Consider the following 19,245-nt stretch of genomic DNA (forward strand, 5'->3'; position numbering starts at 1 on the left):
GTTGGTTGTCAAGCGACAGCGGCGACAGAAGACCGGGCCACCGACTGTAAAAGAGCTAGAAGAAGGCGTGGTAGCCCGGCAAGAAGAACCAAAGAGGGGGACAAGACCCCCGAAGTCGGAAGAAGAGGGCGGCGAAGAAGAAAGCCGGGCTCCTCCCCTAGCAAAAGAGCTAGCAGAAGATAGCGGAGGAGTCCAGCGAGAAGACCCCCGGAGCTGTGCAATAAACTATTTTAACCCTTGTGTGTTGTGTTTTTTTTACTTTTTTTCACAGGTGAATGGGTAGGGGTACATTGTACCCCATACTCATTCACATAGTGTGGGGGGCCAGTATCAGGGGGCCCCCTTATTAAAGGGGGCTCCCGGATTCCGATAAGCCCCCCGCCCGCAGACCCTGACAACCAACAGCCAGGGTTGTCGGGAAGAGGCCCTTGTCCTCATCAACATGGGGACAAGGTGCTTTGGGGTGGGGGGGCTGCGCGGCCCCCCCTTCCCCAAGGCACCCCCCATGTTGAGGGCACGTGGCCTGGTACGGCTCAGGAGGGGGGGGCGCTCGCTCATCCCCACCCCCTTTCCTGGCCGGCCGAGTAGCGTGCTCGGATAAGGGTCTGATGTGGGCCTAGGGGGGGACCACCACGCCGCTTTTTCGGCGTAGGGATTCCCCTTTAAGTCCATACCAGGTGGTGGGGCCAGCGACGCCTCCTTCGCTGGCCCCGGCTACCTGGAGACGCGCTCAAAATGAGTCCGTTCATTTCAAAAGTACGGCGGATAGTCCAGCGGACTTAGTATGCCGTATTAGTCCGCTGAAAAAGTGCCGTGTGTGGGCAAGTAGCCCGTTCGGAAAGTCCGGCGGGAAGTCCGCCAGACTAAGTCCGCCGGATAGTCCGCTACGTGTGTACGCGGCATTAGAGGGTTTCCTAAGATGCTGGGGGTCGAGCGTATGTACTGGGATTCAGTAGGGAAGCTAGAAAATAGTGCATTTGCAAAATTCTCTAAAAGCTCAACAGGGTGTATATGGGATCTTCATGCATGTCCTGTATGGTTGGCCAAAGGTAGGTACAGTAAGTAGGATGTGGGCAATGAGAGCTTATCCATTAGAAACTGAAAACCTGTCACTGAAATGCCTGGTGGGAATTTCAGGTTCCCAAGACCGAGAGCATAGGTGAGGGTGATGGGGATATTTCCCAGTGCTATTGTGGTGCCTATAATAGGTTGATCACATATACAGTATGCTGTGTATATACATATATATATATATATATATATATATATATATATATATATATATATATATATAAAAATTGTGGGTCAATAGTGCAACTTCAAGACCAGTTTAACTCTGTCTTCCCCTTGGATCACTTTTAAAGTGATGGCTCATTTGATGAAATAATACATGTCCAGAAAAAAATTATACCATTACAAAGACCAAAAAACTGTCTTCATCTTAAAATAACTAGTGTATGAAAGGCACACATTAGTACCCATTCATATAAATTTTGAATAATGTAATTATTGGTGCAAAGATCCCTAGGTTTTCTCAAGTGGTGCTCAAATCTATCACTTTTTTTTAACTCTCTTAATTAAGGTTTTTGCAGTCAGGGCCGTTTTTAAGGCAGGGCAAAGGGGGCAGCTGCCCTGGGCCCTGTCATTGTTGTGATGCCCAAAGCAGCTGTCTCATATTTGCCAACTATCCTGATTTAAATTCCCTGGCCCCTTGAGGTTTTAGTCCTGTGCTGTGTCCCGATATCTCAGTGTGAAGTGCTGCTACTAATGCTACCCGGCTCTGCCCTATTGTCGTGTACAGATGACTCACCTGCAGACCCTGTGTTTACATGTCAATTAACAGCATTCATATGTAAATAGCGGCAGCCGGCGGCATTGATATGTATGTCATGCCCCCCTGAGGTCATATCCACAGTAATCTCTAGCAACCAATCAACAAGCAGAAATCATGTGCTGTAACCACTAGCAACTAATCAGTGAGCCATAATGTGTGCTGTAACCTCTAGCAACCAGTCAGTGATTGGTAATGATACACTGTGTAACCTCTGGCAACCAATCGCAATAGCTGCCTGATCTGATTCAGTAAAGGATTTTGAGTCTAGCTGCTATTTATTGTATGTGTCAGAGCAGGTGGAGAGCAAAACTGCATGGGGGGCCCCAAGAAAAGTTTTGCCCTGGGTCCAATCAATATTAAAAACGGCCCTGTTTGCAGTTATACAACAAACAAGCATTACAAAAAAACAATAAAAAACTTTACAGAATATACATTATAAATCCCAGTCTCATATGTCAAACAACCTCCAGGATATCCATATGGACTTGGAACAGAGAAAAAATATGTTGGCTTTTAAGAAAATATATATATAAAAAAAGAAAAAAAAAAGAAAGAGAAAAGAATAAAAAAGAAAAAACCCCACCACCACCCTAGGCCAACCACCAGTACAGTTTAGATTGTCGTATCCAACAGGTATTTACAGGTCCACTGCCGAGTTGATCACTTTATGGTATTCTAAGGGGGCCCTGAAGAGATGGAGCCAGTCCTGGGCTGATAACCACGGTCCCCACGGTTTAACAAATTTATCTGGTGTACCCCTATTGCGATAAACCTGTTGTTCCATCAAAATAGTATTGTTTACTTGGAAGCGCCTTTCCTCAAATAAGGGTAAACTGGGGGACAACCATTTCATAGCAATTAGCTTAGGAGCTATAAATAATAATCTACCAATCGGTATTAAAGTCTCCTTTGGGAATAGCTCTTCGTTAAGATAACCCAATCAGCAAGTCTTAGGGTCCAGATCAATATGGGTACGGTAAGCTCCATTAATTGTGGTCACCACCTCTTGCCAAAATCTGACCAGTTTGGGGCACTTCCACAACATATGGAGCAGGTCAGCTGCAGATTGCATACACCACAGGCATTCAGGTGTTTACCACCGTCTCCACTTAAAAAGCTTTACCGGAGTACTATATGACCTATATATAATAAACAATTGGGATAGGCATTGGGCAGATGATAAGGATACAGATGGGACTCGCTTCAAAATATTTTGCCAATCCTCTGATATAACACCCTGATCTGTCTCCCAACCCCTTCTACCTAGGCTATCTGAGATAACGTGATAGTTCATCATAAGTTGGCTATATAATAATAAAATAAGGCCTTTTTTCTCTGTAGCCACTGACAATAAGGTTACATTTGGCATAGGCCTTCTATCCATCTCGACACATTTAGACTGTGACTGAAACGCATATCGCAGTTGTTATAGAAATTATTATGAGGCAGTTGATAAGACTCCTGTAGATCCTGAAAAGACTGTAGGCCATTTTGAGAATAAAGCTGGGCAAAGTATTGAAGGTCTTGACAGCGCCAGTGCTCAAACCCCTCCAATTTACAGAATTCTTGGTAATGCCTATTCCCCCATAGTAGTTAAAATTCTGACACCCCTTCATAATTCATTATACGTATCATTTCCTGCTGAACTTTATTCATAAGTGTTGGGCTATAATGGGCATATGCAAAAATTACCGATTCTAACTGGGCCATAAGTTTATAACAAGAGCAATGACTCAAAAGCACAGTCTGTCTGGGATCTCTCCAATTTATTGCCCCCCCCCCCCCATCCAGCGAAATGCTGAGGTTGGGAAGCTATAATATATAGTCTCGGTTGTGGCACCACTAACCCCCCCCCCCCCCCCACTTCCTTAGCTCGCTGAAGGGTAAAAAGTTTAATCTTTCTCCTTTCCATTTAAGAGGAATCCATATAGGCAAGTTATGTAAAACATATAATAATTGAGTGGTCCATATCGTTTTTAGAAGATTTGCTCTGCCCACCACCTATAAAGGTAGCTTACTCCAGGCTAGCCTCTTATGTTTAAATTTATCAAGAATGGGAGTCAGATTATATCGTAAATAGTCTTCCATCCTTGAATGTATCCATATTCCCAAGTATTCAAAGGATGACAAAACTGTAATTTGCTTGGTCTCTCTTGGTACGGACAAGTTAGAATCATCTAAGGGAAATAGGACTAGATTAAAGGACATGTCCATATCTCAGAGAAACAGCAAGGCGTAGTCCATGTATAGGGAGATTTTTTTGTTCCATATTTCTTTAATAAACCCACTGATAGCATCAGACTGTCGAACAGCTTCAGCTAGTGGCTCAACAGCCAATGCAAATAGCAGTGGGGACAAATGACACCCCTTCCGAGTGGCCCTGGATAATGGGAAAACGAAACCATTTATTTGCATACACATACAGGCCCTTGGTGCAGAATATAATAGCTTGACCCAGCATATAAATCTATCTCCCAAGCCAAACCTGTCCAGAACCTGCCAAAAATATTTCCACTCGACGCTGTTGAATGCTTTCGTAGCTTCAAGTGACAAGATAGCCCTCTATCTGATGGCAACTGCATATTAAAAAGAAAGTCTCCTCAAATTAATCACTGTAGACCATAGTATGGATAAAGCTGGATCAAACCCTGCATAACCCTGCCTAATCTCATTGCCAGGATCCTAGCCAAAATCTTAATGTCCAAATTTAAAAGTGATATCGGATGGTAAGATTCCGAAGCCAAAAGATCTTTTTCTGGTTATGGTAGTACAATAATACAGGCATCATTCATAGAGTCTGGAAGTTTAAAAGATTCCCAAGCCTGGTTGAGCACCTTCAACAATTCTGGCAACAGGATATCCCCATATTGTTTGTACACTTCTGACAGTAGCCTAGAAATTCTGTCACTTCCTTACTAAGCTCCTCTAACATCAGAGGGGCATTAAGCTCCCCTCTTTCTATAGTGGAGAGAGGGCAGTTTTAAAGGGTCCAAAAATTCTCTAAGACGTGACACAGAATAGTGAACTTTTCTCTGATACAATTTACTATAAAAGGAACAAAAGGAACTCAGGATTTCATTTTGATAATGTGTAAACGCGCCCCTGATGTATGAATAGCAGAAATAAAATTGGTGTTATCTTGGGAGTTCGTTATTACCGTTAACATATGGCCAGTTCTCTCACCTTCCTCAAAACCACAACATCAGGAAAAAAAATTAAGAACGATCAGCCTTGTCCAAGGTTGTCTATACAGTAATTGCGCATCCTTCCAGGCACAGCGGTTAGAAGGGGTAGGATCCTGTATATACTGAGCTTCTTTTTGCTGCAACTCAGCGGCTAACAAACATTCCCATTCTAAATTAGATTTTTTTATAAACGCTAATTGCTTTCAGCAAAACAACCCTCAAAAAATCTTTCATAGTATCCCAAACCACCTAAAGTGAAGCAGATTTATCATTAATATTAAAAAACTCAGTTAGGGCTTGACTCGTTGAGTCTCCCTGGGACAGCTCCTTTAACCAAATGGCAGGAACACACCAGTTAGGCTTAAGCCTAGGTTTAATTTTTTCTAGAGTAACTAGAATAAGGGAATGATCTGATTCTCTAAGGTCCCTGATTAAGTATTGTATATTAGAAACCCATGGGAGTGCCAAATCCATGCCCAGTGACAGATCTATTCTCGATAAGGTCTGATAAATGCTAGGTGCCATATGTCCTGAAGTCCCAATCCCATGCAGTAGCTATAAAAGGGAGTGTCCACTTGAGTACCTGCTGGATATATATCCATACTAAGGTTGCAAACACTGTTAAAGTTCCACACAATCAACAGGGGGATCCCCCGATTATTCACCAAGAATGAACCTATCTGCCCTATCTAACTCACCAATATAAGGTGGAGGGATATATGCAGACCCAGTATAAATTGTGTAGAAAACAATGTACACACTAATAAAATAAACCTACTCTGCAAATCCAACAAAGTTTGCCCGCAGGAAAACTGAAGTTTAGAACAAAAATAATGTACTAGTGCCTCTAGCATACATGGAGCATACAGCATGATACTGAATAGGGTACTTTTTATTCTGCAACAAAGTAACTGTGTCCTGAGTTAAATGTGTTTCCTGCAAGCAAACTATTTGGTGCATATTGATTCAAAGTATTAAACATGGTCCTTAATAGGATCCTTAATTCCGCTGATGTTCCAAGACAATATTGAAATTTCAGTAGCCATCATTAACTTTCTATATATAATCAGGTGCAAATAATAAGTCTATAAATCGGTAGAAAAAATATCCTCCAGCCCCTTGTAGACAAAAAGATGGTACCTAAAAAGGGGAAGCATTTATCCATACAAATAATGAGAAATCAGATAGTAGGGCCGTAAATATATAAACTGGTGGAGAAAAGAAAACAAAACAGAAAACCCTCCCCTGAAACAAACAAAACACGCATGCATCCTGACACACTGGATGCCAAAAATTCCCAGCAGGAAGATGTAAAGGGGAAAAAAAACAAAAAAAAAGTTTATACAGGTTTGCAAATGGGTCTATAGCCCAGTAGGACAGAGGCAAGTTGTTAAATTAAAGTGCACATGAACTCCGTCTAAAGCTGAAAAGAAAAGGACAAAAAAAGCATCTCTGAAAAAACTGCCTAATTAAAAAAGAAAGAAAACTACTCCAACAATCATGAGGTATTGTTACTAGAGGAAGGGGGAGGCAAATGTTGATAATTTCTATCAAGCCAGATTTCAGCCCCCTTAGGATTAGCAGGGCAAAGCATAGCATATCGGATTTGGAGGGTGCGGAGATGCCTATTAATATCTGCAAACAGCTCTTTGTTTTTGAACCTCAACAGAATATTTAGGGGAAAAAAAGACTTTGGAACCATTAGCTTCAATGTTGCCCTTGGTACAGGCTAAAAAGAGAATTTTGTCTCTGTCCCTAAAGTGGAGCATTTTTAAGAGAAGCAAGCAGGGTTACCCAGAGGTGGAAGTCTGGCAGGAATCCTATGCGCCCGTTCCACCACAAAAAAAAGGGGTGAAGCCTTTGATAAGTTTGCTTATCAAAGGCATCCAGCAGCCATTGTTCAATAAACTAAGTAGGGTTCTTCCCTTCCATGCGCTCTGGGAGACCAAGAATGCATATATTGTTCCTTATAAGTCTGTTTTCAAGGTCATCTATGTGATTAGCATGATAACTAGATTGAGAGCCCACTGCTTTAAGACCATGTTGCATGAGACCTGTCTACTTTTCTATGATGGAAACCCAGTTCTCTAAAGCAGATGTGCGTTCTTGCACTTTCTGCATGTCTTGGCATATAATAGTGACATCTTCTCTGAGAAAAGATAGAGTATAGTTGCAGTTCTGTACATCTTTGAGGGTTGGTTCCCCAATTGGGGACGATGGACAAAGCTGGGCAAAAACCACCCAGCCCTCCTGGCACAGCAGCACCCAGCACTGAACACCTATCTCTCTCCTCTCCGTCAGCCACAGCCACAATATCCTCCACTTGCCTAACCCCATCTATTACCTCACATACAGCTGCAGTGCCTGCATTCTCCATCTCCTCCGGCTTCCCAGGCTCCGGTCCTGCAGGAGGCATAACAGAGGCATCCTTAACCATATCCTTAGCCTCCAGTGTCCCTTCCAGCACGGTGGGCAGGCACCATCTAGATAGCAAGGTGCGGGCAGTGGCTCTGGTGTCCATTCCTCCAGTACGGCGGGTGGGGAGGTATGAGCAGCGGCTCTGGTGTCCCCTCCAGCACGGCGGGTGGCGAGGTGTGAGCAGCAGCTCTGGTATCCCCTCCAGTGCAGCGGGTGGTGAGGTGCAAGCAGCGGTTCTGGCGTCCGCTCCTCCATCGGCTTCCGTCGTGCATCTCCACTCTCTTCCTTCTAAGCATTAGGCTCCTAATATAATCGCCTGACGTTTTGGCTAATCGGGAAACAGGTCTCAGACCCGCTTCCTGATTGGCGGGGAGGAGATTTAGTGTGAAAATAGCGAATATTCATTTGCTATCTCACACAACTGAGCCCACCCTTTTTTGAAGCCTCTGGCTCTAATCACGTGCTTCAAAAAAACACCCACCCCCATTGGAATCCATAGTCCGGCGCCCTGTATGTAGATCGGGGGGTGGATGCATGGATGGGGGGGCAGCACCTGTGAGCACTCTATGGACGGGCCATCACTGCACAGGAGATGCCTCTAATGCTATTAATTAGCTGATCTTCGGTGGAGTCTCGGGAGTCAGCATCCTCTCACATGCTCAGCCTAGCAGCTCCCTTCCTCGATCACTTGTTTACACTTGCTGCCGTAACATGAGCTGTTTGAGATTCCTGCTGTATATTGTTGTAAACACTGAAAATATTGACTGGATATTTACAGAAAGACAAAAATATGTAACAAAAAAGATGCATAGTAGACCCTCCCTAACGTATTTGCTTTGTCTTACCTCCTGCAGTAACTGAATCTTGTTCTCTAGTAGCTTTTGAATCTGCGCTGCATCTTCCAGCTTCTGCCTACACTGTTCATGCAGATGTGGTTCATTGCAGCTTGTTGAGTTTTCAGCAGCACTCCTGAAAAATAACACAGATGTATCAATTAAAAGAAACCTTACCATTTTATGTGTTTTCTATAGTACCTGGCTCTACTCCCCAGAGACTTGGCATCATACTTTTGAATGTGGAGCCTTCAAGGATAAGTGCACTTTTAAACAAAGTGCTCATATACCTTTCCAAAGCTAAACTAGCCTACCCTTCCCCTCCCCTTATAAATACCTACCTTGCCCCTTACCGCTACCAACGCATGCGGAGGTACAGCGTGATGTGTTGGCAGAGAACAGGACTTGTATTAATGTCAGAGTTTAGTTATTCACAACAAACCCAGCAGGAAGATGCCCAACCAGAAACACGCACAGAATGTATTAACGGTGTGTAGCAGAGCAGGTCTCAGAGGTGCTGACAGCATTTGTCTTGTGGGGTGGAATGCAGGCTGGCCTGGAAAGGTATCCAGGAAGAATGGCGTGCCCCTATATTTTCTCTACTCGTCTGCAACCCCTCCCTGTCCCTGTCAAATGGTTGTCTGTCCCTACACTACCCGTAAGGTCTTAAATAGGCTCTGCCTGACCCAAGATGGCTACCATAGTCACATGGCACAACAGGAAAAAGTTTAAACAACATAATCAGAGTATCTTGCAGGAAGATGGCTGTGGTTAGACCTCAAAAGGGCAATGAGCAATAGTGTCCTCTGCAGTGTGAGGTTGCAAGTAATCATCTTCTGGCTGTGACTCTGGGACCACAGGTGGCTGGGGGTCAACTGGGCTTTCCATACCCCCCATCACCTGGGCCCAAAGCCAAATGTTCGGTGGCATCTGAACAGTCTGTTGAACTTGTTGGACTGTCCATCGTTGCTGCACTGGCTGCTGCACAGCCCAGAGGGGCTGGAGACTTGAGCAGGAGTGGAGGCTGATACCACTCTGTGGGAAGCTCCTGCATTGGTGGAACATCCACAGGGTCAAATACTTCTTGGTCTCTAGCTGGTTTGGCAGAACAGTGGCCACAGGATTCCGCAGGGGCCATTATAATAACATTTGGGACACAGTGAAACTGTGAAAGAAGCATTTACAGTGCCTTGAAAAAGTATTCATACCCCTTGGAAATTTTCCACATTTTGTCGTGTTACAACCAAAAACGTAAATGTATTTTATTAGGATTTTATGTGATAGACCAACACAAAGTAGCACATAATTGTGAAGTGGAATAAAAATGATAAATGGTTTTCAAAATTTTTTACAAATAAATATCTAAAAAAGTGTGGCGTGCATTTGTATTCAGCTCCCTTTACTCTGATACTCCTAACTAAAATCTAGTGGAACCAATTGCCTTCAGTAGTCACCTAATTAGTAAATAAAGTCCACCTGTGTGTAATCTAATCTCAGTATAAATATACCTGTTCTGTTAAGTCCTCAGAGGTTTGTTAGAGAACCTTAGTAAACAAACAGCATTATGAAGGCCAAGGGACACACCAGACAGATCAAGGATAAAGTTGTGGAGAAGTTTAAAGCAGGGTTAGGTTATAAAAAAATATCCAAAGCTTTGGACATCTCATGGAGTACTGTTCAATCCATTATCCAAAATAGAAAGCGTATGTCACAACTGCAAACCTACCAAGACATGGCTGTCCACCTAAACTGACAGGCCGGGTAAGGAAAGCATCAATCAGAGAAGGAGCCAAGAGGCCCATGGTAACGCTGGAGGAGCTGCAGAGATCGTGTTCCACAGCTCAGGAGGGAGAATCTGTCCACAGGACAACTATTAGTCATGCACTCCACAAATCTGGCCTTTATGGAAAAGTGTCAAGAAGAAAGTCATTGTTGAAAGAAAGCCATAAGAATTCCAGTTTTCAGTTTGCGAGAATCCATGTGTGGGACACAGCAAGCATGTGGAAGAAGAGATGAGACCAAAATTTACCTTTTTGGCCTAAAAGCAAAACGCTATGAGGGCAGAAAAACAAAAACTACACATCACCTTGAACACACCATCCCCACCGTGAAACATAGTGGTGGTAGCATCATGTTGTGGGGACAGGGAAGCAGTTGATGGGAAGATGGATGGAGCCAAATCCAAGGCAGGTTTTAGAAGAAAACATGTTAGAGTCTGCAAAAGACTTGAAACTGGGGCAGAGGTTCACCTTCCAGCAAGACAACAACCCAAAACATACAGCCAGAGCTACAATGGAATGGTTAATATCAAAGCCTATTCATGTGTTAGAATGGCCCAGTCAAAGTCCAGGCCTAAATCCAATTGAGAATCTGTGGCAAGACTTTAAAATTGCTGTTCACAGATGCTCTCTATCTGATTTGACAGAGCTTGGGCTATTTTGCAAAGAAGAATGGGCAAAATGTTCACTCTCTAGATGTGCCAAGCTAGTAGAGGCATACCCCAAAAGACTTGCAGTTGTAATTGCAGCGAAATGTGGTTCTACAAAGTATTGACACGGGAGGGCTGAATACAAATGCATACCACACTTTTCAGATATTTATTTGTAAAAAAAAATTGAAAATCATTTATTATTTTAATTCTACTTCATAATTATGTGCCACTTTGTGTTTTGTCTATCACATAAAATTCCAATAAAATACATTTACATCTTTGACAAAATGTGGAAAATTTCAAGGGGTATGAATACTTTTTTTAAGGCATTGTAGTGGCTGCCTTCTGGACACATGTGGCTTCAAATGGTTCCAGCAATATAAACTTTATTGAATTCACAAAAGTAATCAATATATAAAAAAGGAAAGACAATACCCCTTCATCCTCAACCTTTAAAACCGGACAACGTTGTATTCAAGTTCAGGTATTCAGTATGGAGTTACAAAAATGTATATCACAAGCTATAAGCCACACATATCAGTTGTCCAGCCCTTCGGCATTACTTACATAATTACATAGTAGGTGAGGTTGAAAAAAGACACAAGTCCATCAAGTCCAATCTATGTGTGTGATTATATGTCAGTATTACATTTTATATCCCTGTATGTTGCGGTCGTTCAGGTGGTTATCTAATAGTTTCTTGAAACTATCAATGCCCCCCCGCTGAGACCACTACCTGTAGAAGGGAATTCCACATCCTTGCTGCTCTTACAGTAAAGAACCCTCTACGTAGTTTAACCACTTAACAACCGGCCCATAGCCGAATGACGGCTACAGGGCGGTTGTTTAACTCTGGGAGGCCATCATATGATGTCCTCCCAGAATTCCACTCTCGCGCGCCCCCTGGGGCGCACACTCGAGGGCATCCGTGACCGCCGGGTCCACAGGACCAGGCGCATCACGTATCATGGTAAACGGCCGCTCATCGCGGCTGTTTAACACGTGATCGCTCCGTCAAATGAGTGATCACCTGTAAACAAACCCGCGTCATGTTATGACGCCGGTTCCTCCCTCCCCCTCTCTGTACCGATCGGTACATCGGAGGGGGAAGAGATCGGTGTCAGCAGCGCTGTGGGCTGAATCTGCAGTGCCCACATCACTGCTCACCGAAATGTAACCCCTCAATTCCCTGTCATTACTCTGCAATACCCTGCAATACTCTGCAGTACCAGCAAATACACTGCAATACCCTGCAATACTCTGCAGTACCAGCAAATACTCTGCAATACCCGCAAATACTCTGCAATACTCTGCAATACCTGCAAATACTCTGCAATACCCACAAATACTCTGCAATACCCGCAAATACTCTGCAATACTCTGCAATACCCGCAAATACGCTGCAATACACTGTAATACCCGCAAATACTCTGCAATACCCACAAATACTCTGCAATACTCTGCAACACCCGCCAATACTCTGCAACACCCGCCAATACTCTGCAATACCAGCCAATACTCTGTGCTACCCTCCAATACTCTGCAGTACCTGCCAATACTCTGCAGTAAAATTCCAGCCAATACTCTGCAATACGCTGCCAATACTCTGCAATACCCTGCCATAAATTGCCATACTCGGAGATACCCAGCCATACTCGGAGATACCCTGCAATACCCAGCCATAGTCGGTGATACCCTGCAATACCCAGCCATAGACAAGCCCCCCCCCCCCCCCGCCGCCCTTCCGGTGCTTCTACCGACTCGCCAAAACGATCAAAGCCAGAATCTTTTTTTATTTTTTTTATTTCAGGCTTTCCAGCCTAGAGGTGGGATGTGGCGTCTTATTGACCCCATATCTCACTGTAAAGAGGACCTGTCATGCCATATTCCTATTACAAGGGATGTTTACATTCCTTGTAATAGGAATAAAAGTGATCAAAAATTTTTTTTGGGGGGAAACAAATGTCAAACTAAAATAAATAAAGTAAAATGAACAATAATTTTTTATTTTTTTTTTAAAGCGCCCCTGTCCCCATGTGCTCGCATGCAGAAGCGAATGCATACGTAAGTCCCGCCCACATATGAAAATGGTGTTCAAACCACACATGTGAGGTATTGCTGCGAACGTTAGAGCGAGAGCAATAATTCTAGCCCTAGACCTCCTCTGTAACTCAAAACATATAACCAGTAAAAAAAAATTAAAGCGTTGCCTATGGGGATTTTTAAGTAGCGACGTTTGGCGCCATTCCATGAGCGTGTGCAATTTTGAAGAGTGACATGTTAGGTATCTATTTACTCAGCGTAACTTCATCTTTCACATTATGCAAAAATTGGGCTAACTTTACTGTGTTTTCTTTTTTTTAAGCACATTTGAAAAATTGCTGCGCAAATACCGTGCAAGATAAAAAGTTGCAACGACCACCATTGTATTCTCCAGGGTGTTTGCTAAAAAAACATATATAATGTTTTGGGATTCTATGTAATTTTCTAGCAAATAAATGATGATTTTTACATGTAGGAGAGAAATGTCAGAATTGTCCTGGGTGCTCCAGAACGCCTGATGGCGCTCCCTGCATGTTAGGCCTCTGTATGTGGCCACACTGTGTAAAAGTCTCACACATGTGGTATCGCCGTACTCGGTAGTAATAGCAGAATGTGTTTTTGGGTGTAATTTGTGGTATGCATATGCTGTGTGTGAGAAATAAACTGATAATATGACAATTTTGTGAAAAAAAAAAGTTAAAAAAATCTTGATTTTGCAAAGAATTGTGGGAAAAAATGACAATTTCAAAAAACTCGTCATGCCTCTTACTAAATACATTGGAATGTCTTCTTTCCAAAAAGGGGTCATTTGGGGGGTATTTGTACTTTTCTGGCATGTTGGGGTCTCAAGAATTGAAATAGGCCGTCAGTACTTCAGGTGTGATCAATTTTCAGATATTGGCACCATAGCTTGTGGACTCTATAACTTTCACAAAGACCAAATAATATCCACCAATTTGTACTTATTTTTTACCAAAGATATGTAGTAGTATAAATTTTGGCCAAAATTTATGAAGAAAAAATTACTAATCTGCTAAATTTTATAACAGAAACAAAGAAAAATTCATTTTTTTACAGAATTTGCGGTATTTTTTCTTTTATAGCACAAAAAATAAAAAACTGAGCGGCGATTAAATACCACCAAAAGAAAGCTCTATTTGTGTGAAAAAAAGGACAACAATTTCATATAGGTCCAGTGTTGCATGACTGAGTAATTGTCATTCAAAATGTGAGAGCACCGAAAGCTGAAAATTGGTCTGGTTATTAAGGGTGTTTAAGTGCCCAGTGGTCAAGTGGTTAAGGTTAAATCTCTTTTCTTCTAATTTTAATGAGTGGCCACGAGTCTTGTTAAACTCCCTTTTGAGAAAAAGTTTTATCCCTATTGTGGGGTCACCAGTATGGTATTTGTATATTGAAATATTATCCCCTCTCAAGCGTCTCTTCGCCAGGGAGAATAATTCAACCTTTCCTCATAACTGATATCCTCCAGACCCTTTATTAGCTTTGATGCCCTTCTTTGTACTCGCTCCATTTCCAGTACATCCTTCCTGAGGACTGTTGCCCAGAACTGGACAGCATACTCCAGGTGTGGCCGGACCAGAATCTTGTAGAGCGGGAGAATTATAATTTTATCGCTGGAAGTTGATCCCCTTTTTAATGCATGACAATATTCTGTTTGCTTTGTTAGCAGCAGCTTGTCATTACTGAGCCTATCATCTACTAGGACCCCAAGGTCCTTTTTCATCCTAGATTCCCCCAGAGGTTCTCCCCCCAGTGTATAGATTGCATTCATATTTTTGCCACCCAAATGCATTATTTTACATTTTTGTACATTGAACCTCATTTGCCATGTAGTTGCCCACACCATTAATTTGTTGAGATCTTTTTGCAAGGTTTCCACATCCTGTGGATTAGTTATTGCCCTGCTTAGCTTAGTATCGTCCGCAAATACAGAGATTGAACTGTTTACCCCATCCTCCAGGTCATTTATGAACAAATTAAATAGGATTGGTCCCAGCACAGAACCCTGGGGGACCCCACTACCCACCCCTGACCATTTCAAGTCAAAGTCCAGATTTGTAAATATCCAAAGCTGAGACCAGGTCTTATACTGGAGTTGGAGGAAAGGGCTGTTGCTCCACCCAATAAGGAGTATGTACCCACTTGGGCTCTAGCTTACTGCCTCGTTCATTTTTGGTATTTTACAGCAATACCCGGTCCCCCAGTTGCAATGACAGATCCTCTAGGACAAAGTCCTCGGCCAAGTCTTTGTGTCTATCCATCACCACTTTCTTGGCTTTCTGTCCCAGTGCTTCTAGGTGCTAGGTGTCAGGGATGTCACATCCTCAGGGGAACCCACTAGGATATTCACTGGTAGCTGGCCAAAGCGCCTGAATATCAAGAAGAAGGGCATGTGTCCAGCAGTTTGTATGCCCATCACTCTCCATGCCCTTATTTGAGAGTCTGTAGCATGCCCAGCCTGGTGCAGTTGAACTGTTCATAAGCTCAATTACCCTGTGGATGATAGGGGGTGGTATGTGACTTTCAGATACCACTAAGGCAGCAAAGCTCGGACATAATCACTGACTCAAACTTTGGGCCTTGGTCTAAGAGTATGTGTTTGGTGCACCCGTCAGGTTGGACCACATGTTCCCAAAATAATTTTGCCGTTGTTGGGGCCATCTGGTCCTTATTGGGAACTACCATGGCGAACTTGATAAAGTGGTTGACAAAAACTAAGGCATGGTAATATTCTAAGAGCGAGCTGGAGATCGTTAAAAAGTCCATGGTGACCAGCTCAAGGAGCTCCAAGGTGGTGATGGTCAAAGGCATGGTTCTTTCAGGCGGTGTCCTATTCACATTCACAACAAACACGATTTTCCTTCTGGACGCAATCTGCCGGACGCAGGCAGAAGTAGTATCTTCTGGCCAAGGATTCAGTTCTGTCAACTCCAAAGTGTCCACTCGCAGTACGTAGTACTCATTCAGACTTGGAGGATGTGCGACTGGGGGACCACAATTTGTAGGATGTCCCGCTGTTCGGTAGGAATGCACGACTTGGTGATATAGCACATTGTCCCGTGTCTCAAGTCAATCCCATTGCCTCAGAATCACTAAGATTGAGAGAAGAAGCACTGCACCTGCATGAGATCTGGATTCTTCTGTTGAATCAGCGCCCATTCCTCTTAGATGTAAATTTCAGTGGACCCTGCCTGGGGAACCACTCCCTGCAGTTAAATTCAAACAGTCTCAAAGGTGTGACAAAGGTAGTCTTTTCAGGATTTTGATCTCTTATGCCGCGTACACACGAGCGGACTGTATAGCATACTTAGTTCGTCATACAATCCGACGGACAGTCCGTCGTACTTTCCACTGAACGGACTTGACCACACACGGATGCACAAACAGTCCGTCGAAAGCTTGTGCGATGACGTGTACAGCACGTACGACGGGACTAGAAATAGGAAGTCCAAGACACAGCAAAGCACCCTTCCGCCGTGTAAATCCTTTCTGGGCATGCGCCATTCTTAGTCCGTCGAACTAGCATACTGACGACCGTACTGTCCGCTGAAACCAAAGTACGACGGACAGAATTTCTAAAAAACCGAAATACTTAGTACGCCGGACTGCACGCTGAAAAAGTCAGCTGAAGCCCACACACGAGCGGATTGTCCGCTGAAATGTGTTTCGACGGACTAAGTACGCCATACAGTCCGCTCGTGTGTACGCAGCATTACTGGGACTTGCCAGTTGCTGCTTGTAAAGTCAATGGTGGAGAAGTACTTGGCTTGACCCATTGCCATAAGTAACTCTTCTACGAGTAGGCATCCCGATGGGTACAGGCATTGAACGGTTGCACCAGAGCCACTGGAGCTGCCCATGGACCAAGACTTTCTTGAATCACCCCACTCTGTATTGTGTTGCAGAGCAAGTCCCTGACCTCCTGGTACAAAGCTGGTGGAATATGATAGTATCCCTCCCGAATGGGTGGAGCATCCCCTGCATGGATTTAGTGATCAATGTCCTTGGTGTGACCATAGTCTTCTGGATTGGCAGCAAAAACCAGGAGATGCTTTTCAAGCAGTTGGTGCAGCAGCCTTTGTTGCAGTAGAGAATAGTCCTGGAAGGGAATGACCAGCTGTCCCAGCAGCGACTTTTATTGTGACTCGGCTGCTTGTAATGGAGCACAACTGGCTTTTACTTCTGGCTGAGCCTCTGATATGCAGTGACAGGATACTATGTACAGGTCTGCTATGGTGCCATAGTTGAGAAGTGAAATCAGAGTTATCCCTAGGTTAATGAGCTGCACCAGAACATTTCCTTTGTAAACTTCTTGCAGGCCCTAATGGGAAGAGACCAGATTACCTCTTGAAGAGGTGCCAGGAGTAGTTTTGGTATGGGCAGTGCATGGCCACCTCTACCTGCTCAGGCTGTTACCTCACTGCCATCTGGTGAGCTTCATAGGCCCGCATCACATTGAGCCACACAGCTCACAAACCACAGCCCCATGCATGGCTGCCCAAATGTTTGAACTTGGCACCTAAATGGGGCTAGTCCAGGTCCTTTAACATGTTCATTCCCAGAACAATAAGCACTACTGAGCTTATTGAGCTGCAAGTCACTACTACTCCTACTCAGGCCACCACTTGATCACATCGGTCTGGATCCTCATCCAAGTGACACCTTCTACCAGGATATGCAAATTGTTGGTCAACTTAAGGGACAGCCAAAAGGGATCCAGTCTGTATTGTGTCCTGAACCACTGGGTGTAGCAGTCATACTCCATGACAGTGACTCCTGAACCTGTACCAATCAGGCATGGGAAATCTTGTCCATTAATGAGGTTGGCCAATACTGCATGACCATAGACTCTGGTTTGCTGGGACCTTGTGTTGACTGTCCTGGGGATCATCCCTCTGCCCTGAAAGTCATTCATTTATTGGCGGTTTGGGTGATATCCTGAATTTAGGCTGGCCACAGTTCTTGCATACATGTCCAAAGCGGGCGCACACCGAAACACTTCCATTCCTCCTCTGAGTCCCTCCGTAACAGGTTCTCACCCTTTGGGGAAGGGGGAATTTTGTTTCAGTGAGGGCAGCTCTTGTTTCAGGAAGGCCATGTCCAGGGCAAATTCCCTTAATGCTGTGTGTATGGTTGACAGCGGTGAGGGGGCTAGATCCTCCTCTTTCAAGTGAAGTGGATCATACCTTTTGTCACTGGCACAGTTGCTTTTGTATCCTCCTTCGCCTGCACAACAGCTTCCACCACAACATCATGAAAAGAGACTAGAAAAGTCATCTCTTTAGAATACATCACAAGTGCAATTCCATTCATAAAGCAGAGTCAACGTGGATGTAAACCCCATTCATGAAATTTGAGCTGGGCACAAATATCTGCAATGTTTTCTTATCTCTATTCAAAGCCCTAAGTTCCGTGGCTTTCTCCTGCTCCGTTTTTCTGTTATCAGCATGATAACTTCTGACAAGTTCTTCATCAACTGTGATAAAACCAGGCTGAATTTTGTGTCAGGGTGGGTGCTATAAATAGAGCTGGTCAATTCACAGTACTGCTCTGCAGGTCTCTGCCTATGTGGAGAGGGGGTGTGTGTCTTTTCTCCAATCAGCTGTCTCACAGTGTATTGGAAAGAATCCACACCCGCAGGTGAATCAGGAAGAGAAAATTCTAACAGTAAAACTTATGTAGGAGGATTTGTTTCATCTCTGTGTATCATCTGAGGCTGTTCACTTCACTGGGTATATGAGAGGGTTTACATCCACTTTAATGGTGAACTCAAAGAAAAATGCTATGTGCCAAGACAAAGTGTACTTTGGGTAAACTATAGGGTGAGGTGTAAGCTACCCGGTTTTCACGTCAGTCTCATCACTGACTACACCCAATGGATAGTAAAGGCAAATGAACAAAAAAGTTTACAGTGTTTCCTTATGCATCTCAAGTCTCAATTTGCACTTGACTGGAATGCACCTTTAACCACTTCAGCCCCGGACCATTTTGCTGGCCAAAGACCAGACCACTTTTTGCGATTCGGCACTGCGTCGCTTTAACCGACAATTGCGCGGTCATGCGACGTGGCTCCCAAACAAAATTGACGTCCTTTTTTTCCCATAAATAGAGATTTCTTTTGGTAGTATTTGATCACCCCTGCGGTTTTTATTTTTTGCGCTATAAACAAAAATAAAGCGACAATTTTGAAAAAAAAACGCATTATTTTTTACTTTTTGTTATAATAAATATCCCCCAAAAATATATAAAAAAACATTTTTTTTCCTCAGTTTAGGACGATACGTATTCTTCTACATATTTTTGGTAAAAAAATCGCAATAAGCGATTATTGATTTGTTTGTGCAAAAGTTATAGCGTTTACAAAATAGGGGATAGTTTTATGGCATTTTTATTAATAATTTTTTTTTTACTAGTAATGGCGGCGATCAGCGATTTTTATTGTGACTGCGACATTATGGCGGACACATCGGACATTTTTGA

At 43.6% G+C, this 19,245-nt stretch overlaps 1 protein-coding gene across 1 annotated transcript in view; it reads right to left on the reverse strand.

Moving 5' to 3' along the window:
* The window catches only part of LOC143928001 (myomegalin-like), a 426,442-nt gene that overhangs the window by 357,638 nt on the left and 49,559 nt on the right, over positions 1–19,245 (reverse strand). Inside the window, exon 3 of the mRNA XM_077452562.1 lies at positions 8,283–8,406. Coding sequence (XP_077308688.1) covers positions 8,283–8,406 — 124 coding nt within the window. The remainder of the gene's footprint in view (positions 1–8,282; positions 8,407–19,245) is intronic.

The sequence above is a fragment of the Lithobates pipiens genome, unplaced genomic scaffold, assembly GCF_037356315.1.
Source record: "Lithobates pipiens isolate NorthernLeopardFrog02 unplaced genomic scaffold, aLitPip1_a1.2 Scaffold_23, whole genome shotgun sequence".
Taxonomy (NCBI): Eukaryota; Metazoa; Chordata; class Amphibia; order Anura; family Ranidae; genus Lithobates; species Lithobates pipiens.